We start from the raw sequence: 27,757 nt of genomic DNA, 5'->3' as shown, positions 1-27,757 counted from the left end.
GTACATGATTTATTCATTTTAACTCCTTCTACTCCAGGCCACTTTTCACCTATTTTTGCAAATCTGACATGTGTCACTTTATGTGGTAATAACTTTGGAATGGTTTTAGTTATTTAACCGATTCTGAGATTATTTTCTGGTGACACATTGTTATTATTATTTCATGTTAGCTGTACATTTGGGTCAATATTTTTTTCTTCATTTAGTAAACAAATTTCAAATTGACAGCAAATTTTGAAAAATTCACAATTTTCAAAATTTGAATTTATTTACTTTTAATACAGATAGTAATACCTCATAAAATGGTTATCAGGCAACATTCCCCATATGTCTACTTTATGTTGGCATCATTTTGTTAATGTAATTTTATTTTTTTAGGTTGTTATAAGGCCTAGAATGTTAGACTTTTGGAAACTACACCCTTCAAGGAATTTAGTAAGGGGTGTACTGAGCCCTTTGACCCCACAGGTGTTTTATGGAGCTTAGAAACACTTGGTTGTGAAAATGAAAAATTGCAATTCTTCCAATAAAATGTTGCTTTAGCCTCAAAATTTTCATTTTCACAAGTGATAACAGGAAAAAAGCACCCCATAATTTGTTACCCATTTTCTTCTGAATATGGTAACAACCCAGATGTGGTCATAGAGATGAGAGAATATTTAAAAATTCGATTTGGCTGCTTCACTGAATTTTACAAAAAGATTCGCTGTGTCACAAATTACTTTGTCACAAAGCACATATCTTTGTAAGTAGTGGATACAATGACAGGGAGCGGCGATTGCGTCATTGTGCCCCTCAGATGCCGCGTTCATAGCTGATCGCAGCATCTAATAGAAATAATCGGGTGTAAAAAAAATAAAAAAATTTAAAAAAACATACTTACCTGATCCACTTGCTCACTACGGGCTTGAAGATCTGGTGTGAAATCTCCGGGCCTGTTGTGAGCAAATGGATCAGGTAAGTATGATTTTTTTTTCTTTACACTATTTCAGGTTAAATCAATTCGCTACCACGTAGCACAAGGAACTTCTGCTTCGTGGCAAATCAGATTTATCCTGAAATGGGGATGAAGAAGGTGCCGATACCCTCCTCAAATGTACATGTACGGCGCTGGGGCTTAAGTCTCTTCCCTCATCACCGTACAGCGCTGGTCGTCTACAGGTTAAGGACTTTACAAAAGACCAGGAGACATTGTTTAGGTGTGGAGGCATATCAATTTAGACATCAATACAGGAAAGGATTCTTCACAGTTAGAGTAGTCAAACAATAGAATGCCCTGCCCCAAGAGGAAATAATGGCAATTTTTAAAAAGGACTTATATTGTGGCAATTGGCATTCATTGTCATAATTAATCAAACAAACAGTGTCTTATAATTGATCTGAGAAAGGTTAAACTTGATGGACCTGTCTTTTTTCAACCCTAGTAACCATATAACTATGTATCAAGTTGGATTCCATCAGTCACCCTACATATTGCCCTTTATCCCTAATTCAGTAGAAAATACTTATTTTCTCCAAAGGTTAATTTTATTACCTGGTAAAAGTTTACCCATTGGTCAGGTGTTGTCACGCCTACAAATGCACTGCGCTCTTATATCTTGTCATTGTGCCATCCACTGACTATGTAAATAGTCATGCTTTTTGCATCAAAGCTTCAATGTTCCTGGTATTTTATGTGAAGATTGTGAACTGTGTGATCAGCCATGGCGTTTCAGGAGATCTTGGAGAGAACAGGTGGCATGGGACGATATCAGATCATTCATGTCATTCTTCTGTCCTTGCCATTTTTCATGTTGGCTAGCCACAATCTCATGCAAAACTTCACTGCTGCTATTCCAAAACATCGATGTAAACTTAATAAATCCTGGGAAGAAGGTAATTTTACTGGACCTTGGTTACATGCTCATATTCCGTTGCAGTCAAATGGGAAACTCTCTAGCTGCTCAAGATATACAAACCTCCAACTCAATTTACTTAATTATAGTCTTACAAGCAATACTAGTGACTTACAGACTGAGATATGTGCTGATGGCTACATGTATGATGACAGCGAATTTTCTTCAACTATTATAAACCAGGTGAGAACTTTAATTCTTTATTTATTGTCCTGTCAATTCTTCCTTCCAACCTTCCATTTTCTCAAAAAAAGAACAGGTTGTATTTATCAGTTTTACATTAGAAAAATACCTACTTGTGATTTACTTTTTGAACTGTTTAGTGAAACATAAGTAGAGATGGAATGAGACTAATCTGCCCCCTTCAGATAATAAGTTATATGCCCCTTACTTAACACTATAGCCATGAAACTGAGGGGCACTTATCACATTGGAGGAGCACATATTACATTATAGCGTGTTGTAACTTCCTGGCTTAGCTGAACATGCATGTTTTTTAATAAGGAGATTTATACACCTTGAGAACAAAGGATACTGAAATCCAACATGCCAGATCCTTTTTACCATGAATGACTACAATCAGGGAAGAGGCAGCAGAACTCGTACACTAGGAATTTAAAGTGGCCCTGGAAAAAAACAAAAATATAAGTGTCCCCACTGTGTAGTCTAGTCCAAACTGAAAAAAGTCAGGGCAACACAAGTAGGCGGGGCCAACAATAACATTGTGACACATTAAACCACCCCAGCAGAGCAAAATACCAAGTTATAAATGATGATCAGCTCACCAGTCCCGAGCGTTCCCATGTGCACGGATCTAGACTAAGCAGGTCCAGCAGACAACAAAGAAAGGAAATCCAGAATCTGAGGGGACTCCATTTCATAAAAGCTTCTTTTGTTGAAAAGTCCATAAAATACTCCATAGTCAAATTTCCCCTCATGGAACAACCGACACATTTCGGACTAGACATAGTTCTTACTCATGACTTACAAGACTGAATAACACATACCAGCCTCACTATTAGGGGCATCACATGATCACAGCTAGGAAAGAACAAAAATGTGGAACCGAATCATACCCTCCCTATATAGCAAACAATACTAGGATAAGAAATATTGTTGTACTTGCAGCTCAATGTCTTGGTGCTTGTCCAGACCCTTTGGGCACCTTGTCTGTGAAATTAACATTCAGTAAATTTTAGTAAAGTTCATAAGTTTAATTAATAGTTCTCAACGGACAAAAGACACATTCTATTCCCTAAAATGTAAAACTTGAAAAATCTCCTCATGCACTTTTTAAAAATGTTTAGTGAGGTAAGAAACATTTACCTTGTTATTAGTCTCATCAAAAATATGGCGTCATATGCGCACCTTAAAGGGGTTATCCTATGACCAATGTAAAAATTAAAATCAGACATCATTTAGTACAGGCATCCTCAAACTGCGGCCCTCCAGCTGTTGCAAAACTACAACTCCCAGCATTCCCGAACAGCCTACACATATCAGCCTACAGCAGGGAATTGTGGGAGTTGTAGTTTTACAACAGCTGCCTGATTTAGTACATGACAATCTCTTTCTAACAAAACTAGAACCAGCCCTGTACCTCACATGGGTCCACAGATTTCCCCATTCATTGCTCTGCAAGGTTTATATCAAGCTGACAGCTCAAGAGTAGTGTTAAGCATACCTGAACTGCAAAGTTCGGTCCGTACTGAATTTTGCGAGTTCAGGTACCCGGACCCGAACCTGAACTTTGCCGCAAAAGTTCAGGTTCGGTGTTCGGGCATTTAATAAAACTTGTTGAAACAAGCTTTTAAACTGTAGGCACTTCACAGCCATGCTTAGTAATGTATACAAAGGAAAAAAAGAGATAATCCCACGGCGCAAAGAACAAACCTTTGATGTCAACAGAAACTCGGTTTATTATTTTAGCAGATAGTACAACGCGTTTCGGGGGACAAGAACCCCTTCATCAGGTACAGCAGTCTGTACCTGATGAAGGGGTTTCTTGTCCCCCGAAATGCTTTGTACTATCTGCTAAAATAATAAACCGAGTTCCTGTTGACATCAAAAGCTGGTTCTTTGCGCCGTGGGATTATCTCTTTTTTTCCTTTGGATCCATTTGCCTTCTTGGGGACTCCAGGCATCCCTACGTGGAAGTGCTCATATCCCTGGCTGCATGACCACCCATCTCTGGGGTTTGCAATACTCTTCTTCAACCCCACAGTAGCGTTGTGCCTATTATATGCACAACATGATAAGGTGAGCCTCCTTTTGGAGTGATTCATGTACATTTTACCTGACTTTATTACCCTATGGTGCGCCTATTTTGTTTTTCATAGATAAACATCTCCTGTTCTACTAGTAATGTATACAAGCTGGGTCCCGTGTAGCGCCGCCCATCAGCTCTGAGCAGTGCAGGGACAGGACGCAGGCAGCTGAACTGACGGAGAGCGTTAGGAATTTCATCTGGCTATTGATTCTGTGGCTGACCTATAGTGATTATTTTGTGGGTGCAATACACCAGCTTTGTACCCCTGACACAGAAATATAATAATTAATCTAGCTGTTAATTCTGTGGGTGACCTATAGCAATTATTTTGTGGGTGCAAGCTGGTTCCCGCACAGGAAAATTGTAAGTGCACCCACATTAGTACGCCAAGGTTTCTGCAACTGGGCCCCATTGTTCAGACTGGACTTAATAGCAAGCTGAGTGCTAGGAGTTGATAGCTGGGAAGCCATACTGTATTTGTCTGTTAAAGGAGAGTGTGTGTGAATCACCATCACTGCTTACTGTTACAGCCCACCCCTTCACCTGTGCTCTGTTCTTTTTATTACATTATCTTTATGTTCTTCACCATTATATTGTTCACCTTTTCCATAATCCTGTTGATCAGTTAACTCCTTCCTGGGGTAAGTGTGTACTGAGCTGGGCAGGGGTTTCCCAAGTCGACTCCTGACAGAAGAGGAAGACCCTTATGCTATCCCATAGAACTCCAAGCAAGATTTGGGTGGAGGCACTGCGCCATAGTGGGGTGAGAACATACACCATACACCCCATCTACTGACTGCTGCCCAAAGGGGTGTTAACATGAAAGGACTTGGTTGTTTTTTCAGGTTTTTACAAGTATGGACGTCGGAAGTGTAAGGCATGCAGGAATGCTAGGGTTAATAATTATTTTCAAGCCTGTACCGCTATGTAGGAGTTTCAAATTTGGTTGTACATAATTTGCAATACCACACATATGATTTGCCTGGCAACCTACATGTCATGCAACTTGCAATATGTGGGGCAGACGTCTGGACCATTTAAGGTGCGCATATGACGCCATATTTCTGATGCGACTAATAACAAGCTAAATGTTTCTTACCTCACTAAACATTTTAGAGAAGAGCATGAGGGAGATTTTTCGAGTTTCATATGTCAGGGAATAGAATGTGTCTTTTGTCCGTTGAGAGGTGGTAATTATACTAGGAAACTTATAAGCAGAGAAATGTACTGAATGTTATAGACAAGGTGCCTAAAGGGTCTGAACTAGAGCCAAGTGATGTTTTTTTATTAAAACACTGGCAGAAGGACCCGGCTCTGCACTGATATATTTCATCTATTTCATTTAATGTTTGTGTGTGTTGTGTGTGATATTGACAGTATCCCCCATAACAGTGACCTCTACAGCACCCGCCCCTTTAACAGTGAGCTCCACAGTCCCCCACCCCTTAACACTGACCCCGCACAGTGCCCGCCACTTTAAAATGGGACCTTCACAGCAGCCCATCCCCTTAACTTTGACCTTCACAGCAGCCCACCCCTTTAACAGTGAGTTTCCCACTCCCTTGACAGTGATCTCCACAGTAGCGCACTGCCTTAACAGTGACCTGCACATCAGTTGCCTCTTTAATAGTGGCCCCTGCCCCCTTAACAGTGACCACAGTGCCCGCCCCTTTAACAGTGACCTCCACAGCGCCCTGCCCCTTTAATGCTAGGGCTACGCGACAACATGTGTCGCTCGACATTTTGTCTCAACAATTTTTATAATGATAGGCTATGGTGTCGCACTATAACATGTGACATGCTGCGACTGCGACACGACAGTTGCAAAAAATCCATCCAAGATGGATTTTTCTGCGATTATCTCATCTCAGTCACAGCATATCACATGTCGCAGTGCAACACCATAGACTATCATTCTAAAAATTGTTGCACGACATTGGTGTGACATCAATGTCGCGCGACACATGTCGCAGTGTAGTTGTGCCCTATGTGTCGTGCGACTTATTGTCGTGGTGTAGCCCTAGCCTAAAGCTGACCTACAGCAGTGAAGAAAAATGGCTGAGTTGTAATGGAAACCTGGAGTAAAACTGTGTGTATGTGGAGACTAAGGGCCTGCGAGCTTCTATTGGCTGATGAGGGACATGTGATCGTGTGTATGGCAGTTGGGATATGAAGAGAAAGACTTTCAGGTTTCTATTGGCTAATGCAGGTCATTTTTTGGGAATATCTCAGGAACGGTACGTCCTAGAGAGCTGTGAGCCCCACAAGATTTCTTTCCAGGTAGCAAGGGATGTGTATACCAAGTTTCGTTGAAAACGACGGTTGTCTTTTTTAATGATTGCGGAACATACACACATATACAGTATACGTCCTTCTTTATATATATAGATTGAGCTGCAAGTGCAACAATATTTATTATCCTAGTATTGTTTGCTACATATGGAGGGTATGATTCCATTCAATATTTTCTTTCCGTTCTACAGTGAAGTTACATTGTACTACAGCCGAGCCATTTACGGGGTGTATTAAAAGGAAATATACGTACGTCCTATTAGACGTTCTGCAGTGAATTGTTATATTTTTTTGGGGGGTGTATTAATAGGAAAAAGAATACGTCTTAATTGCTGTTCTGCGGTGAAGTTACATTGTACCTTCCTTATTTGGGGTGTATTACCGTATTTTTCGCCCTATGAGACGCACCGGCTCATAAGACGGGAGGAAAACAATAAAAATAATATTTTTAACCAAAAGGTGTGCTTTTGGTGGGTTTGGAACTAATGGTGGTCTGTGGATGGCACTATTACTGGGGATCTGTGGATGGCACTATTATGGGGGATCTGTGAAGGACACTGGTATGGGGGGATCTGTGAAGGACACTGTTATGGGGGGATCTGGGGATGGCACTGTTATGGGGGATCTGTGGATGATGCACTGCTATGGGGGATCTGTGGATGACCCACGGGGATCTGTGACGGACACTGTTATGGGGGGGGATCTGTGAAGGATACTGTTACAAGGGGGATATGTGGCTGACACTGTTATGGGGGATCTGTGGATGGCACTGTTATGGGGGATCTGTGGATGGCACTGTTATGGGGGATCTGTGGATGGCACTGCTATGGGGGATCTGTGGATGGCACTGTTATGAAGGATCTGTGGATGGCACTGTTATGGGGGATCTGTGGATGGCACTGTTATATATGTGCCATCCACAGACCCCCCCACCCCATAACAGTGCCCTCCACAGACCCCCCCCAGCCCATAACAGTGCCATCCACAGACCCCCCACCCCTTAACAGTGCCACCCACAGATGTCCCCCACAAAACTGTCATCCACAGTATCCCCCCCCCCCCTGCTCCAGTGCTGCCGTATACAAATATAAAATGTCTCATTCAATTAAAAGTGATTAAGCATGCCCCCTGACTCCTAATATTACCGTACACCCTAACAGCTTCTGGACAACGCAGGCAGACAGGCCGGGCGGCCGGCGCGTCACTCACTGACGTCACGTGCCTGTGCCGCCTGCTTCATTCATAAAGTAGGCGGCGCAGGCACGTGACATCAGGGAGTTACGCTGCCGCCCGCCCGGCCTGCCTGCCTTCTACAGAAGCTGTTAGGGTGTACGGTAATATTAAAAGTGGGGGGGCATGTTTAATCACTTTTAATTGAATGAGACATTTTATATTTGTATAGTCCAGCACTGGAGCGGCGGGGCCGGAGTACAGTGACTGCAGCTCCTCCTCCCAGTCTCTCCCTGCTCGCTCATACATGGCAGCCTGCGATGTAAAAATGTCAGCATTCGCCCCATAAGGCGCAGGGGCATTTCCCCCCCATTTTTTGGGGGGGAAAAGTGCGTCTTATGGGGCAAAAAATACGGTATTTTATTTTTTATTTAATTCTTTAATTATACAGTATGTCAGACAGACAGGTGACATGCCCCTCAACGGGAACGGGCAGTGGCCAAAATGTTTCTGTCGCAGGCAAAAGTATCAGCAGAGGAAGGGGGGGTGGCAGCAAGAGTCGCAGCGAGAGGCCTGAGCTCCCAGTGTCATCTAGCGGACGTGTCTTGACCAGCAACCCAGCAGTGCTTGAATGGTTGACTCAGTCTTTGAATTTGTCGCAAGTGACATCAGACACCCCCAGCCAAGAGTCGGTGTGTTCCTCTGACACGGCGCTTAGTGGGCATGACCCGGGAGCAGGCCCTGTGCTGAAACTACCTCTGTCATTTTCTGTTCCCTCAGCGCGAGAAGTATTATATGCCATAGGCTTGACTCTACTTTCAGCAAGCACTAGTGTTGGGCGAGCATGCTGAAATTTGACTCGAGCATCGCGATGCTTGGCAGATAGCGGTGTAGGCCGATTACCCCGTGTGCTCGAGCAGTGAAGCAGGTAAGTGCTGCCACTCACTGTAATGATGTAGCCATCTTGGCTTCTGGCAGTACAGTGATTGGCTGCCTGGAACGCGTCATCGGGTGCTGTATAGTACCCGATGACACGTGTTCGGCTCAGTCTTAGTCAGGGAGAGCTGGAGAGCAGAAGGGAGAGATAGTGTAGGAAGCAAAATAGGAATATTTTAGCTTTTATACTTGTTATAGACCCAAAAGTCCTTTTAAGGACTATTGTTGTGTGTGGCAGCAATATATATATTTTTTGTGCAACCTGCACTAAATTGCTAAAACTTGTTAGAGACCCAAAAGTCCTTTTAAGGACTATAGTTGTATCTGGCAGCAATATATATTTTTAGCGCAACCTGCACTAAATAGCTTGCAATTGTGTGGCTGCTGCAGACAGCGACATCTGAGCTACATCTCCTATATAACGTGTGCGCAGCCTAAAAATATCTGTGACATCCAATGTACTTTTTCTGTAGACAATGTCCGCTGCGGACAGTTACATTACCTGCACTACATCTCCAGTATAACGATTGCGTATCAGAAATATCAATGACATTCAGTCAAATTTTTTTGCTGCTGGTGGCACTGACATTACCTGCGCTACATCTCCAGTATAACATTAGCGCATCCGAAATATCAGTGACATTCAGTGTAATTTTTTTCACAGCTAGTGACAGCGACATTATCTGCACTACATCACCTGTGTAACGTGTGCGCAGTCTAAAAATATCTGTGACATCCAGTGTACTTTTTCTGTAGATGGTGTCCGCTGCGGACAGTTATATTACCTGCGCTACATCTCCTGTATAACATTTGCATATCTGAAATATCAGTGACATTCAGTCTAATTTTTTTGCTGCTGGTAGCAGCGACATTACCTGCACTACATCTCCTGTATAACGTTTTCCCATCTGTAGGCCTCATGCACACGTCCGTGAAGTTATTTGCGGTCCGCAAACCGCAGATCCGCAAACAACGGAAGCCGACCGTGTTGCCTTCCGCAATTTGCGGAATGGAACGGGCGCCGGCAATATAAATGCCTATTCTTGTCCGCAAAGCGGACAAGAATAGGACATGGTATATTTTTTTAGCGGGGCCGCGGAACGGAGCCACGGATGCGGACAGCACATGGAGTGCTGTCCGCATCTTTTGCGGCCCCATTGAAGTGAATGGGTCCGCATCCGAGCCGCCAAAACGCGGCTCGGATGAGGACCCAAACAACGGTCGAGTGCATGAGGCCTAAATATCAGTGACATTAATTCAGTGTAATTTTTTATTAGCCGCTGGTGACAGCGACATTACTTGCGCTATACCTCTTGTATAACGTTTGTGCATCCTAAATATCAGTGACATGAATTCAGTGTAATTTTTTATTATGCCGTGGTGACAGCGACATTACTTGCGCTATACCTCCTGTTTAACGTGTGCGCATCCTAAATATCAGTGACATTCTGTGTACTTTATTTGTGCATATGTGAGATTGTGGATAATCTCTGCCTGTATGATATTTATTTTAAATTGTATTAGAGCTGTAATTTGGCATTCCGGGCACTTGAGGCCACTGTTTTGCAGCACAATCAGCACACTCTGGGATCTGCATATGCAAAGCAGATGATGACTCATGCTTCTGTGTGAACCAGGAAGAGTTGATCTGACATGGTGGAAGGATTGTGCTATGAGGGACTGAATCCGATTCCATCCTGGCTTGCAGATGTCCGGCAGTGAATGGACACTCAAAGGAAGGAGAGTATCGGCTGTCCCCTGTCTGGATCCAGCTCTTTGAAAGAGAGGTTGTCCCAGGAAGACCAGTTCCAGTGTATGGGCAGAAAACCTTATCATCAAGCAAGGCCGCACGGTTGCTGAGAGCTTGGTGGCCATCCCGGGTAAGCGGCATCCTAGGGCCCAGAACGGACGCAGGTCAGTACACCTGATTACCAATTGTACTTTACTGTTTGGCGCCTAAAGTAACAGAGACTAGCCTAGGCCTTGTATTAGCTAGTTAGTTAAGGTTATAGCCTTGTTAGGCCTTACTGTACTGGACTGCAGCGCAGTAATTGACTTGCAGGCTCTGCTGCATCTGCCACCGGTTAGGTGTGTCCTCTATAGCGGCACTGTACGACTTGTAGGCTCTGCTGTGTACGCCAACGGGCTAGGCCTGTCCCTCGGACAGGGATGGTGACTGTGGGCCTGGGGTATTACTTATACTGTTTGTACTTGTGTTAATACTGTTTCCAAAGTAAAGTTTATATTCTTGCATATAAAGCTGATGTCAGTGTCGCTTTCCTTGTCTGTGACTTCGCTGTATTCTGGGGAGCCCACCCCGGTACATGGCTTACAACTTGGCGTAGTCGGCAGGATACAGCGACCGTTATGAACGGGAATGCGGCGGGAGATCGTCCCCCGGCGCCAGTGGTGCCGGATCAGGACCCAGCCCAGGGTGCACAGGCGCAAGTCCAGCTTGCCCCCAACAATATGGCTACCCCAGTAGGATACATCCGTGTAGGGGCACTGCTGCGTCATCTGCCCAAGTATGACGGTAGAAACATGACATTGCAGGACTGGACTGAAAGGGTGTGAAGTGCGGTTAAAATGTGTAACCTGACCCCTAAACTGCGGGCCGAGGTTGCATTGGGAGCCCTAGAGGGTGACGTCAGGCGGACAGTGATGGTAAGTCCTGACTCCGAGAGAGATACCCTAGAGAAGATATTCTACCTGCTAGAGAGAGCCCAAGGGGGGCGGGCCAAAGTGGTACAGTTACGGAGTCACTTCTTTAACCGACCCCAGCAAGAGGGCGAGACCCTGAAGCAATATTCCAATGCTCTACAGGAGACACTGAATGAGATACAACGACGAGACCCTGAGGCCATGGGCGCCTTCCGGGAGGTGGACCGGCTTCTACGAGATCAGTTCATAGTGGGGCTCTCCAATAAATTCTTACAAGATAAATTACAAGAGATGACCCGAACAATGGCCGATATAAAATTCTACAGTGTCTACTTAGCCGCCGTAGAGAGAGAGGAAGAGCCCATACCTGCGGCAGCGAGAGTGGTGAATAGCACGCATGTTACACCGGGGTCTGAAGAATCAGAGTCCTTAAAGGATGTGGTCCAGGCCCTGCGGGCGGAATTGAAAGAGCTCCGGCTGGAAGTGTCCCAGATGAAGGCAGAACCGTCCCGGCCTCTGGAAACGGTCCCCGCACCTCGTGCCACTCCACCCAGAACAACCCCGGTGAGGGCCCCTCTGTTGGGCTTGCCGAAAGTACGGCCATATGGCCAGAGAGTGCCCAGAACAGGAAGCGTCTGAGCCGACGTTAAACTTCCGACCGCTGCAGTAGCTGGGCGTCCTGCGGCGGTGCACCAGAAGTTAAGCCCTCTGTGTGAAGAACGTGATCTGTATGCCAGCAGCCCCATATTAGAAGCCGAGTTGGAAGGCCGAAAGGTCTGCTGCCTAGTTGATACAGGGTCAGAGTGCACCCTAATGCCTCTGGAGTTCTTTGAGAGACATTTCGGGCATATGATGGAGCCCGAAGATGGGAGCGTCATCAGGCTGACGGCTGCCGATAATAGAGAGATGGATGTTCGAGGGATAGTCTGGATGCGGGTCCGACTGTTTGGGCAAGACATCGGCAAGAAAGGGGTCGTGCTGGTGGACCATTCGTCCCGGAAAGGAATGGACGTGACCCTGGGCATGAATATACTGAGAGACCTAGACCATCAACTCTATGCCAAAGAAGAGCCGAAGTACTGGCAATGGGCCACCGCACACCGGCCTACCCAGAAGGTCCTACAACAAATGGTGAGGAGCTGTAGCCTGCAAAAGAGTAACCTGTCCGGGCGGGCCATTGGAGATGTGAGGGTGCTACGGAGGACTCCGTTGAAGATCCCACCTCGACAGGAGCGAATATTGATGCTGCCAGTGGGGGCTTCGGGAGGTGGACCGGCTTCTACGAGATCAGTTCATAGTGGGGCTCTCCAATAAATTCTTACAAGATAAATTAGAAGAGATGACCCGAACAATGGCCGATATAACATTCTACAGTGCCGCCGTAGAGAGAGAGGAAGAGCCCATACCTGCGGCAGCGAGAGTGGTGAATTGCACGCATGTTACACCGGGGTCTGAAGAATCAGAGTCCTTAAAGGATGTGGTCCAGGCCCTGCGGGCGGAATTGAAAGAGCTCCGGCTGGAAGTGTCCCAGATGAAGGCAGAACCGTCCCGGCCTCCGGAAACGGTCCCCGCACCTCGTGCCACTCCACCCAGAACAACCCCGGTGAGGGGGCCGGTCAGAAGAGGGCCCCTCTGTTGGGCTTGCCGAAAGTACGGCCATATGGCCAGAGAGTGCCCAGAACAGGAAGCGTCTGAGCCGACGTTAAACTTCCGACCGCTGCAGTAGCTGGGCGTCCTGCGGCGGTGCACCAGAAGTTAAGCCCTCTGCGTGAAGAACGTGATCTGTATGCCAGCAGCCCCGTATTAGAAGCCGAGTTGGAAGGCCGAAAGGTCTGCTGCCTAGTTGATACAGGGTCAGAGTGCACCCTAATGCCTCTGGAGTTCTTCGAGAGACATTTCGGGCATATGATGGAGCCCGAAGATGGGAGCGTCATCAGGCTGACGGCTGCTGATAATAGAGAGATGGATGTTCGAGGGATAGTCTGGATGCGGGTCCGACTGTTTGGGCAAGACATCGGCAAGAAAGGGGTCGTGCTGGTGGACCATTCGTCCCGGAAAGGAATGGACGTGACCCTGGGCATGAATATACTGAGAGACCTAGACCATCAACTCTATGCCAAAGAAGAGCCGAAGTACTGGCAATGGGCCACCGCACACCGGCCTACCCAGAAGGTCCTACAACAAATGGTGAGGAGCTGTAGCCTGCAAAAGAGTAACCTGTCCGGGCGGGCCATTGGAGATGTGAGGGTGCTACGGAGGACTCCGTTGAAGATCCCACCTCGACAGGAGCGAATATTGATGCTGCCAGTGGGGGCTTCGGGAGGTGGACCGGCTTCTACGAGATCAGTTCATAGTGGGGCTCTCCAATAAATTCTTACAAGATAAATTAGAAGAGATGACCCGAACAATGGCCGATATAACATTCTACAGTGCCGCCGTAGAGAGAGAGGAAGAGCCCATACCTGCGGCAGCGAGAGTGGTGAATAGCACGCATGTTACACCGGGGTCTGAAGAATCAGAGTCCTTAAAGGATGTGGTCCAGGCCCTGCAGGCGGAATTGAAAGAGCTCCGGCTGGAAGTGTCCCAGATGAAGGCAGAACTGTCCCGGCCTCCGGAAACGGTCCCCGCACCTCGTGCCACTCCACCCAGAACAACCCCGGTGAGGGGGCCGGTCAGAAGAGGGCCCCTCTGTTGGGCTTGCCGAAAGTACGGCCATATGGCCAGAGAGTGCCCAGAACAGGAAGCGTCTGAGCCGACGTTAAACTTCCGACCGCTGCAGTAGCTGGGCGTCCTGCGGCGGTGCACCAGAAGTTAAGCCCTCTGCGTGAAGAACGTGATCTGTATGCCAGCAGCCCCGTATTAGAAGCCAAGTTGGAAGGCCGAAAGGTCTGCTGCCTAGTTGATACAGGGTCAGAGTGCACCCTAATGCCTCTGGAGTTCTTCGAGAGACATTTCGGGCATATGATGGAGCCCGAAGATGGGAGCGTCATCAGGCTGACGGCTGCTGATAATAGAGAGATGGATGTTCGAGGGATAGTCTGGATGCGGGTCCGACTGTTTGGGCAAGACATCGGCAAGAAAGGGGTCGTGCTGGTGGACCATTCGTCCCGGAAAGGAATGGACGTGACCCTGGGCATGAATATACTGAGAGACCTAGACCATCAACTCTATGCCAAAGAAGAGCCGAAGTACTGGCAATGGGCCACCGCACACCGGCCTACCCAGAAGGTCCTACAACAAATGGTGAGGAGCTGTAGCCTGCAAAAGAGTAACCTGTCCGGGCGGGCCATTGGAGATGTGAGGGTGCTACGGAGGACTCCGTTGAAGATCCCACCTCGACAGGAGCGAATATTGATGCTGCCAGTGGGGGCTTCGGGAGGTGGACCGGCTTCTACGAGATCAGTTCATAGTGGGGCTCTCCAATAAATTCTTACAAGATAAATTAGAAGAGATGACCCGAACAATGGCCGATATAACATTCTACAGTGCCGCCGTAGAGAGAGAGGAAGAGCCCATACCTGCGGCAGCGAGAGTGGTGAATAGCACGCATGTTACACCGGGGTCTGAAGAATCAGAGTCCTTAAAGGATGTGGTCCAGGCCCTGCGGGCGGAATTGAAAGAGCTCCGGCTGGAAGTGTCCCAGATGAAGGCAGAACCGTCCCGGCCTCCGGAAACGGTCCCCGCACCTCGTGCCACTCCACCCAGAACAACCCCGGTGAGGGGGCCGGTCAGAAGAGGGCCCCTCTGTTGGGCTTGCCGAAAGTACGGCCATATGGCCAGAGAGTGCCCAGAACAGGAAGCGTCTGAGCCGACGTTAAACTTCCGACCGCTGCAGTAGCTGGGCGTCCTGCGGCGGTGCACCAGAAGTTAAGCCCTCTGCGTGAAGAACGTGATCTGTATGCCAGCAGCCCCGTATTAGAAGCCGAGTTGGAAGGCCGAAAGGTCTGCTGCCTAGTTGATACAGGGTCAGAGTGCACCCTAATGCCTCTGGAGTTCTTCGAGAGACATTTCGGGCATATGATGGAGCCCGAAGATGGGAGCGTCATCAGGCTGACGGCTGCTGATAATAGAGAGATGGATGTTCGAGGGATAGTCTGGATGCGGGTCCGACTGTTTGGGCAAGACATCGGCAAGAAAGGGGTCGTGCTGGTGGACCATTCGTCCCGGAAAGGAATGGACGTGACCCTGGGCATGAATATACTGAGAGACCTAGACCATCAACTCTATGCCAAAGAAGAGCCGAAGTACTGGCAATGGGCCACCGCACACCGGCCTACCCAGAAGGTCCTACAACAAATGGTGAGGAGCTGTAGCCTGCAAAAGAGTAACCTGTCCGGGCGGGCCATTGGAGATGTGAGGGTGCTACGGAGGACTCCGTTGAAGATCCCACCTCGACAGGAGCGAATATTGATGCTGCCAGTGGGGGCTTCGGGAGGTGGACCGGCTTCTACGAGATCAGTTCATAGTGGGGCTCTCCAATAAATTCTTACAAGATAAATTAGAAGAGATGACCCGAACAATGGCCGATATAACATTCTACAGTGCCGCCGTAGAGAGAGAGGAAGAGCCCATACCTGCGGCAGCGAGAGTGGTGAATAGCACGCATGTTACACCGGGGTCTGAAGAATCAGAGTCCTTAAAGGATGTGGTCCAGGCCCTGCAGGCGGAATTGAAAGAGCTCCGGCTGGAAGTGTCCCAGATGAAGGCAGAACTGTCCCGGCCTCCGGAAACGGTCCCCGCACCTCGTGCCACTCCACCCAGAACAACCCCGGTGAGGGGGCCGGTCAGAAGAGGGCCCCTCTGTTGGGCTTGCCGAAAGTACGGCCATATGGCCAGAGAGTGCCCAGAACAGGAAGCGTCTGAGCCGACGTTAAACTTCCGACCGCTGCAGTAGCTGGGCGTCCTGCGGCGGTGCACCAGAAGTTAAGCCCTCTGCGTGAAGAACGTGATCTGTATGCCAGCAGCCCCGTATTAGAAGCCAAGTTGGAAGGCCGAAAGGTCTGCTGCCTAGTTGATACAGGGTCAGAGTGCACCCTAATGCCTCTGGAGTTCTTCGAGAGACATTTCGGGCATATGATGGAGCCCGAAGATGGGAGCGTCATCAGGCTGACGGCTGCTGATAATAGAGAGATGGATGTTCGAGGGATAGTCTGGATGCGGGTCCGACTGTTTGGGCAAGACATCGGCAAGAAAGGGGTCGTGCTGGTGGACCATTCGTCCCGGAAAGGAATGGACGTGACCCTGGGCATGAATATACTGAGAGACCTAGACCATCAACTCTATGCCAAAGAAGAGCCGAAGTACTGGCAATGGGCCACCGCACACCGGCCTACCCAGAAGGTCCTACAACAAATGGTGAGGAGCTGTAGCCTGCAAAAGAGTAACCTGTCCGGGCGGGCCATTGGAGATGTGAGGGTGCTACGGAGGACTCCGTTGAAGATCCCACCTCGACAGGAGCGAATATTGATGCTGCCAGTGGGGGCTTCGGGAGGTGGACCGGCTTCTACGAGATCAGTTCATAGTGGGGCTCTCCAATAAATTCTTACAAGATAAATTAGAAGAGATGACCCGAACAATGGCCGATATAACATTCTACAGTGCCGCCGTAGAGAGAGAGGAAGAGCCCATACCTGCGGCAGCGAGAGTGGTGAATAGCACGCATGTTACACCGGGGTCTGAAGAATCAGAGTCCTTAAAGGATGTGGTCCAGGCCCTGCGGGCGGAATTGAAAGAGCTCCGGCTGGAAGTGTCCCAGATGAAGGCAGAACCGTCCCGGCCTCCGGAAACGGTCCCCGCACCTCGTGCCACTCCACCCAGAACAACCCCGGTGAGGGGGCCGGTCAGAAGAGGGCCCCTCTGTTGGGCTTGCCGAAAGTACGGCCATATGGCCAGAGAGTGCCCAGAACAGGAAGCGTCTGAGCCGACGTTAAACTTCCGACCGCTGCAGTAGCTGGGCGTCCTGCGGCGGTGCACCAGAAGTTAAGCCCTCTGCGTGAAGAACGTGATCTGTATGCCAGCAGCCCCGTATTAGAAGCCGAGTTGAAAGGCCGAAAGGTCTGCTGCCTAGTTGATACAGGGTCAGAGTGCACCCTAATGCCTCTGGAGTTCTTCGAGAGACATTTCGGGCATATGATGGAGCCCGAAGATGGGAGCGTCATCAGGCTGACGGCTGCTGATAATAGAGAGATGGATGTTCGAGGGATAGTCTGGATGCGGGTCCGACTGTTTGGGCAAGACATCGACAAGAAAGGGGTCGTGCTGGTGGACCATTCGTCCCGGAAAGGAATGGACGTGACCCTGGGCATGAATATACTGAGAGACCTAGACCATCAACTCTATGCCAAAGAAGAGCCGAAGTACTGGCAATGGGCCACCGCACACCGGCCTACCCAGAAGGTCCTACAACAAATGGTGAGGAGCTGTAGCCTGCAAAAGAGTAACCTGTCCGGGCGGGCCATTGGAGATGTGAGGGTGCTACGGAGGACTCCGTTGAAGATCCCACCTCGACAGGAGCGAATATTGATGCTGCCAGTGGGGGCTTCGGGAGGTGGACCGGCTTCTACGAGATCAGTTCATAGTGGGGCTCTCCAATAAATTCTTACAAGATAAATTAGAAGAGATGACCCGAACAATGGCCGATATAACATTCTACAGTGCCGCCGTAGAGAGAGAGGAAGAGCCCATACCTGCGGCAGCGAGAGTGGTGAATAGCACGCATGTTACACCGGGGTCTGAAGAATCAGAGTCCTTAAAGGATGTGGTCCAGGCCCTGCGGGCGGAATTGAAAGAGCTCCGGCTGGAAGTGTCCCAGATGAAGGCAGAACCGTCCCGGCCTCCGGAAACGGTCCCCGCACCTCGTGCCACTCCACCCAGAACAACCCCGGTGAGGGGGCCGGTCAGAAGAGGGCCCCTCTGTTGGGCTTGCCGAAAGTACGGCCATATGGCCAGAGAGTGCCCAGAACAGGAAGCGTCTGAGCCGACGTTAAACTTCCGACCGCTGCAGTAGCTGGGCGTCCTGCGGCGGTGCACCAGAAGTTAAGCCCTCTGCGTGAAGAACGTGATCTGTATGCCAGCAGCCCCGTATTAGAAGCCGAGTTGGAAGGCCGAAAGGTCTGCTGCCTAGTTGATACAGGGTCAGAGTGCACCCTAATGCCTCTGGAGTTCTTCGAGAGACATTTCGGGCATATGATGGAGCCCGAAGATGGGAGCGTTATCAGGCTGACGGCTGCCGATAATAGAGAGATGGATGTTCGAGGGATAGTCTGGATGCGGGTCCGACTGTTTGGGCAAGACATCGGCAAGAAAGGGGTCGTGCTGGTGGACCATTCGTCCCGGAAAGGAATGGACGTGACCCTGGGCATGAATATACTGAGAGACCTAGACCATCAACTCTATGCCAAAGAAGAGCCGAAGTACTGGCAATGGGCCACCGCACACCGGCCTACCCAGAAGGTCCTACAACAAATGGTGAGGAGCTGTAGCCTGCAAAAGAGTAACCTGTCCGGGCGGGCCATTGGAGATGTGAGGGTGCTACGGAGGACTCCGTTGAAGATCCCACCTCGACAGGAGCGAATATTGATGCTGCCAGTGGGGGCTTCGGGAGGTGGACCGGCTTCTACGAGATCAGTTCATAGTGGGGCTCTCCAATAAATTCTTACAAGATAAATTAGAAGAGATGACCCGAACAATGGCCGATATAACATTCTACAGTGCCGCCGTAGAGAGAGAGGAAGAGCCCATACCTGCGGCAGCGAGAGTGGTGAATAGCACGCATGTTACACCGGGGTCTGAAGAATCAGAGTCCTTAAAGGATGTGGTCCAGGCCCTGCGGGCGGAATTGAAAGAGCTCCGGCTGGAAGTGTCCCAGATGAAGGCAGAACCGTCCCGGCCTCTGGAAACGGTCCCCGCACCTCGTGCCACTCCACCCAGAACAACCCCAGTGAGGGGGGCGGTCAGAAGAGGGCCCCTCTGTTGGGCTTGCCGAAAGTATGGCCATATGGCCAGAGAGTGCCCAGAACAGGAAGCGTCTGAGCCGACGTTAAACTTCCGACCGCTGCAGTAGCTGGGCGTCCGTTGAAGATCCCACCTCGACAGGAGCGAATATTGATGCTGCCAGTGGGGGCTGGGCGACGACTGAAAGGACTGGAGGTCCTGATCGAGCACGCTTATCAAGAAGAAACGCAGATTCGCCCACTGGTAGCCCGGGCCCTCGCCGTTGTGAAGGACGGATGTGTGCCTATACGTTGCTGTAATGTTGAGGACTACGAATTAACCATCCCTGCAAACACCCTGCTGGCCAAAGTTTATGTATCCGAAGGGGGTATCGCTCGACGAAGGGGCTTCACGCTGCAGCCGGATAGGAGATCAGCCTGGACCTATGCTGTGGAGATCCATTCAAGGGAAACCCCGACAGCGGAGTGGAACGGTCGAGTGATCATGGCCCGTATGGGGTGGACTGCAGAACTCTGACCCCGGGGGAACAAAAGCTGCTGGAAGACACCCTCTGGGAATTTCAGGAGGCCTTTGGGTGTGCTACTGCCATCGAACATGAAATCCCAACCGGCGATGCCGCGCCGATCAGGGAACGTTACCCGCAGATCCCACCTAAGATGTATCGGGAGGTGAAAGACATGGTGGCCAGCATGTTGGAGAACCGGGTGATCCAGGAGAGTCAAAGTCCGTGGGCTGCTCCGGTAGTCTTGGTGCGGAAGAAAGACGGGAGTCTCCGGTTCTGCGTGGATTATCGGAAGCTGAATGCTCAGACCGTCCGGGATGTCTACCCCCTTCCACGGATTGAGGAGTCATTATCAGCCCTAAGCCTAGCAAAGTTCTTCTCAACTCTTGACCTGGCTAGTGGGTACTGGCAGGTGCCGGTGGCCAAGAAGGACAAAGCCAAGATGGCTTTCATTCTACCTATGGGACCCTAGCAAGGTAGAGGCCGTTCAGAAGTGGCCCCGGCCAAGTACGCTACGGGAGGTACGGGCGTTCGTGGGACTGGCTGGCTACTACAGGAGGTTTATACCCAAATTCGCTCATCTGGTGGGCCCGTTGAACGAGTTGCTAAGAGAGACAGCTGGAGGCCCGAAGGAACGCCCCGTCGACTGGGGGCCCCAACAACAAGAGGCCTTTGAAGCAGTGAAAGAGGCGCTGACTAATGCGCCGATCCTGGCGAATACTAAAACTCCTGACCTTGGTCGCTTACCTCTGTTCCCGGATGTGGCACATTCAAGTGGGGTGGCGTCTGGAATGACGTTGGTGCTGGGGAAAACGTTGACTGATTGGGAGAGAGTCCAGGATAGCTGCCGAGACTTGTGGAAAGGGAATGAATGGGTTCGGAGAAAGATCTGGCCTTGGCCAGAAGAACGAGCCTGCCTGACCCCAGAGAGTCAGAAGTTGTTGAGGCAGTGGGATAAGCTGACAATTACCCAGGGCATCCTGTGCAGTATCGTATACTTACAGTCAGAGCTGCAGTACCTGCAACAGATTGTCATTCCCATGTCATTGGGACCGGAGGCCGCCAGGGAAGCTCATGAAAAGGGAGCTCATTTTTGGAGTGACAAAACATTCAAGTGGCTCCAACTGCTGGTATACTGTCTTGATCTGGCCGACATGGTGGCCGCGGCATGTCTTAAGTGTCGATCCTGTGGGTTGAGTAAGAGTACTGAACAGCGGGCTCATAGTGCAGACCATCCGCACCTCAGCGCCCCTAGAACTTCTGATGATCGATTATGTACAGATTGGATACTCTACCTCGGGACACTCGTACTGTCTAGTTATGACAGATCACTTTACCAAGTATGTGGCGGCTGTGCCCACCAAAGACCAAACCGCAGAGTCGGCCGCCGAAGCTGTTTGTAAACACTTTATACAGGTGTTCGGGTGTCCACGGAGGATACATTCTGACCAGGGAGCATGCTTTCAGGGTACCCTAATGAACGAACTGTACCAACTGTATGGGATTGAACGTTCCCACACCACTCCGTATCACCCACAAGGAAACGGGGCGTGCAAACGCTTCAATCGCACCTCAAAAAGCCCAGTGGTCCGCGTACCTACCTGAGTTGATGTGAGCCTATAACAACAGAGTACACAGGACCACCGGATACTCTCCACATATGCTCATGTTTGGACGAGCCGGACGGGAGATTGAAGATCTCCACATGCCCAACACGATGGAGCCCCCACGAGAAGTACCACCGCATGGGTGCAGGAGCACCGCCGCCGGCTGAGAGCGGTCCACAAGGTTGTGGGGGAGCGCCTGGGACAGGTGGTACACCCTAACCCAAGACCAGTGCAGAAAGATGGGTATTTCCCTGGTGATCGGGTGATGGTCAAAGCCAAACGGCCATCAGGGAAGTTGGATGGACGGTGGGAGGCAGTTCCATACACGGTGAAGAGAAGGGTAGACCCCGCTATTCCGGTCTATGAGGTAGAGCCAGTAGGGACAGGGGGACCTTCACGGAACTTACACCGTAATATGTTGAGACGTTGCAATTTTGATGAGCCGGTGTGCGTGGAGGGGGTGCCTTCTCAGGCTCAGGGTTTAGAGGAAAGTCCCTCAGATGAGGAAGAGGAGGAATGGTGGGTCGTCCCCGCCCAAGTGTCCACAGAGGTTCCGGCCATGGCAGGTTTGCCACCCAGATGCAATGCTGAGCAATCAACAGCTCCTCTCTTGTCAAATATGCCTGATCCCCCCAGTATTTCTGAAACCCCCAATCTGAGAAGGTCAGCGAGGCCCAATGCTGGTGTGCCTTCACAGCGCTATGCCCAGGTTGAGTTTGTATGGGGAGAGTTGCGGAGGACGACAACTTCTAGTGGGGTGGCATGTGAGATTGTGGATAAGCTCTGCCTGTATGATATTTATGTTTAAATTGTATTAGAGCTGTAATTTGGCATTCCGGGCACTAGAGGCCACTGTTTTGCAGCACAGTCAGCACACTCTGGGATCCGCATATGCAAAGCAGATGATGACTCATGCTTCTGTGTGAACCAGGAAGTGTTGATCTGACATGGTGGAAGGATTGTGCTGTGAGGGACTGAATCCGATTCCATCCTGGCTTGCGGATGTCCGGCAGTGAATGGACACTCAAAGGAAGGAGAGTATCTGCTGTCCCCTGTCTGGATCCAGCTCTTTGAAAGAGAGGTTGTCCCAGGAAGACCAGTTCCAGTGTATGAGCAGAAAACCTTATCATCAAGCAAGGCCGCACGGTTGCTGAGAGCTTGGTGGCCATCCCGGGTAAGCGGCATCCTAGGGCCCAGAACGGACGCAGGTCAGTACACCTGATTACCAATCGTACTTTACTGTTTGGCGCCTAAAGTAACAGAGACTAGCCTAGGCCTTGTATTAGCTAGTTAGATAGGGTTATAGCCTTGTTAGGCCTTACTGTACTGGACTGCAGCGCAGTAATTGACTGGCAGGCTCTGCTGCGTCTGCCACCGGTTAGGTGTGTCCTCTATAGCGGCACAGTACGACTTGTAGGCTCTGCTGTGTACGCCAACGGGCTAGGCCTGTCCCTCGGACATGGTGACTGTGGGATGGTGACTGGTGATGGTGACTTTGGGCCTGGGGTATTACTTATACTGTTTGTACTTGTGTTAATACTGATTCCAAAGTAAAGTTTATATTCTTGCATATATAGCTGGTGTCAGTGTCGCTTTCCTTGTCTGTGACTTCGCTGTATTCTGGGAGCCCACCCCGGTACACGGCTTACACATACACTTACAAAACCTGCACGGCTGTACGTGTGACATACTTGCAAGCATTTATACCATTTAATATGCGCAAGGCAAGCAGTAAGGGACGGGTAAGTGGCCGTGCTGCTGATGGTGCACGCAGAGGCCGTGGCCCTGGGCGCGTTGAAACTGTGCCTGCTGCCAGAGCACAAGAAACACACTCATCCACGATACCTAGCTTCATGTCCCAGTTTGCAGGGTGGTGCAGGACACCACTCTTGAAGTCACACCAGTGTGACCAGGTGGTCAGTTGGATTGCAGCAGATAATGCTTCCAGTCGGTTAAGCAGCACCCTGTCTTCCACAAAGTCCAGTTTCAGTAGCCAAGAGTCTGGTCAATAGAATCCTCACCCTGATACTCCTTCCACCCACCATGGAGAGTCTTGGTAAACAAGAGATCCCACACTCGAATATTCCGAGGAGCTGTTTTCATCGTCATTCCTTTATTTGGGCCTCTCGCCAAGCCAGCTTAAAGAGGAACATGAGGAGATATTGTGCCCTGATTCCTGAACTCTGGAGCATCCACAGTTAGAAGAAGATGACCGTGGGAAATGGAAATTAGTGTTTCACAAGGTGGATGATGATGATGAGACACAATTGCCAATAAGTCAACCGGAATTAGTGTCTCAAGAGGTTCATTATGAGGATTAGACACAGTTGTTAATAACTGAGGTTGTTGTTAGGTCAACAAGTCAGGAGGATGACCAGAGTGAGGAAGTGGAAGAGGAGGTGCTGGACGATGAAGTCACTGACCCAACCTGGGAAGGTGGCAAGACGAGCAGGGACAGCGGAACGTCTCCATACTAGAATGTACTGTACTGTACTGTACCGATTAATTTAACTTGAATTAATCGCATTGCGATTTCAACTTAGACCTGGTTTACTACGGTTGGCTTGGGGGGGCGGAGCTTGCGCCGGTCTGAGATGGCCGCACTTCCCTGAGCTCTGTAACACCGATCTCTATATACAGCGATTTTAGCCATTATATTGCCTGAACACAGCTAAAAATGGTAAAGATCGGGAACGCTAAAGCTGGAGAACATCCTACCTCCAACAAAGTGCAAGTTACGTCAGGAGAAATGGACAAATTCTTAAAAAAAGCTGCCTCTGCATTTGTAGCACGGGATTCAAAGATGGCGCCTGCACACTCTCAGAAAAGCTTAGAGCGGTCGCTGGAAAGATCGGAGGAAGACAGCGACACGGAGGAACCGCAGAGCAAAGGTTCGCTTCCTATCACCAGGCACTATTTAAAGCATGCCCTCTGCAAGGCTATGGAGCCTGTGCTTGATGAAATCACCGCTCTACGTCAAGAAATGAGGCAGGTGGGGGACAGAGTAGAGGCACTTGAATCGCATCAGGCCTTAATTCTGGAACACCAGACGGCCACCTCTACCTCCTTCCAGAAGTGCAGCACTTACTTTAACGACCTGCACAACGCCCTAAAAGACCAGGAGAACAGGGGGCGCCGAAACAATCTGCGCTTTAGAGGGATCCCTGAGGCAACTCAGCCAGGTGATTGTGGGTCCTGATTTTGAGCATGAGATAATATTAGAGCGTGCTCACAGAGCACTTCGCCGCAAGCCCAAACCGGAAGAACCCCCCAGGGACATAATTTGCAAATTTTTAAATTTTCAAGTTAAAGCGGCGGTCCAAGAGGCGGCAAGAAATCGTCCCAAATTTTCCTATGAGGGATCACAGATCTCAGTCTTTCAAGACTTAGCTCCATCCACTCTCAGAAAGCGCAGAGCCATGAAGCCACTGACGGAGTGGTTGCGCTCTCACAAAATTCAATACAAGTGGAACTTTCCTTTTGGTATATCCTTTTCCCAGGAGGGACGACGCTACAACATCTCTACTTACTCTGATTTAGAAAACCTCTACGATCAGCTACAAATCCCCCCTTTGAAAAGTAGAAAACTGGGAACTGTTCCATGATCTCGCCGTGCTCCCCGAGGTTCCTACAATCGCTCCGTTCGTGCTGTAATGGACCCCCAAAGCGCAGAGATCCGGGAAAAGAGGTCGTCAGCTGACACCAAAAAGACTCTCCCAAGCCTAACGTGAAACCTATTTAGTAACCGCTAGTTATGTTCTCCTTTTTCCCATATTGCGGATTGCTTGTTATTAGAGTTGAGCGAACACCTGGATGTTCAGGTTCGAGAAGTTCGGCCGAACTTCCCGGAAATGTTCGGGTTCGGGATCCGAACTCGACCCGAATTTCGTCCCGAACCCGAACCCCATTGAAGTCAATGGGGACCCGAACTTTTCCGCACTAAAAAGGCTGTAAAAAAGCCCAGGAAAGGGCTAGAGGGCTGCAAAAGGCAGCAAAATGTAGTTAAATCCCCTGCAAACAAATGTGGATAGGGAAATGAATAAAAATAAAAATAAAATAAATAAAAATTAACCAATATCAATTGGAGAGAGGTCCCATAGCAGAGAATCAGGCTTCATGTCACCCACCACTGGAACAGGCCACTGTCAGATATTTAGACCCCGGCACCCAGACAGAGGAGAGAGGTCCCATTGCAGAGAATCAGGCTTCATGTCATAGCAGAGAATCAGGCTTCATGTCATAGAAGTGAATCAGGCTTCATGTCATAGCAGAGAATCATGCTTCATGTCACCCAACACTGGAACAGGCCACTGTCAGATATTTTTAGGCCCGGGCACCCAGACAGAGGAGAGAGGTCCCATAGCAGAGAATCAGGCTTCATGTCACCCACCACTGGAACAGGCCATTGTCAGATATTTTTAGGCCCCGGCACCCAGACAGAGGAGAGAGGTCCCATAGCAGAGAATCAGGCTTCATGTCATAGCAGAGAATCATGCTTCATGTCACCCAACACTGGAACAGGCCACTGTCAGATATTTTTAGGCCCCAGCACCCAGACAGAGGAGAGAGGTCCCATAGCAGAGAATCAGGCTTCATGTCATAGCAGAGAATCATGCTTCATGTCACCCACCACTGGAACAGGCCATTGTCAGATATTTTTAGGCCCCGGCACCCAGACAGAGGAGAGAGGTCCTGTAACGGACTATTTCAGCAGACAAGGGGTTAAAATCCATTTAGGCGATATGCCCCTTTTCTGAGAGACAGGCCCAGCTACTGCAGAACACCATACTCCCGAACTGGATACAAAATAGCACTCCAAACTGGAACCTCACGAATAGCTGCTAGCAGACGAACAGGAATCAGCTTACACTCCTGGCAATCAGTCTCTAACAGCATACAGCGGATCCCCCCAATAACGAGACAAGGCTCCGTGTTGAGGGTCAAGCTGTCACGACTGTGACTGATCCATACAGGTCTGGGAGGAGAAGGTCGCAGCGACTTGCTACTCGCGATAGCTTGTGAGTTTGCTCCGTGGTTCAGGGTATGTCATCTGGGTTTTGCCTTGTGAACCTTTTTGTCCTGACTGGGAGTTTGTAGGCATCCTTCTCAGGTGAGTCCTGTCTGCCACTCCCAGCTACTATATTAGTTTCAGTTTCACTTGCAGTCATTGCCAGATATAGTCCTTACTTCCAGTGCTACTCTGACCTTGGAAGGAGATCGTTTGATGGTGTTGCTGTGGAGCTCTTGTCCGGCGTGGACTGTCGTGTTTGGGATCGCCTTCTCTGCTCGTGACTGGATAAGTCTATCTCTGCTGTTGTTTGTTTGTTGTTGTCTTCCCCTGTTGTTTTCCTAGACGTGAGTGATGGTGACTAGCGCTCCCATCGGCCTTTCCCCAGTCCAGTGTTAGGGCGACTGAGGGTTTAGGCATCCTGCTCGCCGCACGGGTTCACACCCCGTCTAGGGTATCAGGGCAGCCAGGTGCCAGCTAAGGGTAACTCAGGGGTGGCCATTCTATTTCCCATCCGTAGATAAGGGTCCCCCTTCCCCTCCGTCTGGTGCGACACGACTGCTGCTGGGATAGCGGTCGTGACAGTATATCTGGCCCTTTAAAAAAAAAATAAAAAAAAATGTGACATTTCATTATTTTTTTTTTTGCTTGCTGTTTTGCTTTGTATTTTGTCTGTTCCACTATGGATCCGGTTTCGGTTTTGGCGAAACAATTACAGGGGTTATCCCTTAAAGTGGCAGGATTAAAAGCAACAGTGCTGCAGCAGCAATCCTTGGGTTCCACCGTTGCTACGGGAAACCAAGGTACTCCTGAGCCAAAAGTGGCTTTACCTGATAGGTTCTCAGGAGTGAGAGACCAATTTGTAACCTTCAAAGAAGCTTGCAAGTTGTTCTTCAGGTTACGCCCTAGATCCTCCGGCGGTGAGGAACAACGGGTGGGCATTGTAATTTCTCTCCTGCAAGGAGATCCGCAGGCTTGGGCTTTCTCCCTACCATCAGACTCTCCGGCCTTACGATCAGTGGAGGAGTTTTTTGAAGCCCTGGGTCTCGTATATGATGACCCGGACAGGGTCTCACTGGCTGAGTCTAAGCTACGTAGACTTCGGCAAGAGAACCGGTCTGCTGAACTATATTGTTCCGAATTCCGTAGGTGGGCTACTGATACGTTATGGAACGACTCGGCCCTTAGGAGTCAGTTCTGCCAGGGGTTGTCTGAAAAATTAAAAGATGCGCTGGCGGTATACGAGGTCCCTGGGTCTCTTGAGGCTGCTATGTCTCTGTCCATAAGAATCGACAGACGACTCAGGGAGAGACTATTAAATTTTACGGAGGCCTCTATAGGGCAGGGATCGGTCTGTTATGGTCCAGTCGAACCAATGCAAATAGGGGGCGCCACTAGACGGGTGAATCCTCCTAAATTCCGCTGTAGGTCAGAGGTTTGTTTTGTTGTGGGGGGAGGGGTCAT

The 27,757-nt window shown here is 49.5% G+C and overlaps 1 protein-coding gene across 1 annotated transcript in view; it reads left to right on the top strand.

The window, feature by feature from the left end:
- Positions 1-1,600: 1,600 nt before the first annotated feature.
- Positions 1,601-27,757, top strand: part of LOC120980679 (solute carrier family 22 member 6-B-like) — a 58,680-nt gene continuing 32,523 nt past the window's right edge. The window contains exon 1 of the mRNA XM_040409923.1: positions 1,601-2,078. Within this exon, the coding sequence (XP_040265857.1) occupies positions 1,704-2,078 (375 nt within the window). The 5' untranslated portion in view covers positions 1,601-1,703. The remainder of the gene's footprint in view (positions 2,079-27,757) is intronic.

The sequence above is a fragment of the Bufo bufo genome, chromosome 10, assembly GCF_905171765.1.
Source record: "Bufo bufo chromosome 10, aBufBuf1.1, whole genome shotgun sequence".
In the NCBI taxonomy this organism is placed as follows: Eukaryota; Metazoa; Chordata; class Amphibia; order Anura; family Bufonidae; genus Bufo; species Bufo bufo.
This window is presented reverse-complemented; position numbering and strand designations above follow the sequence as displayed.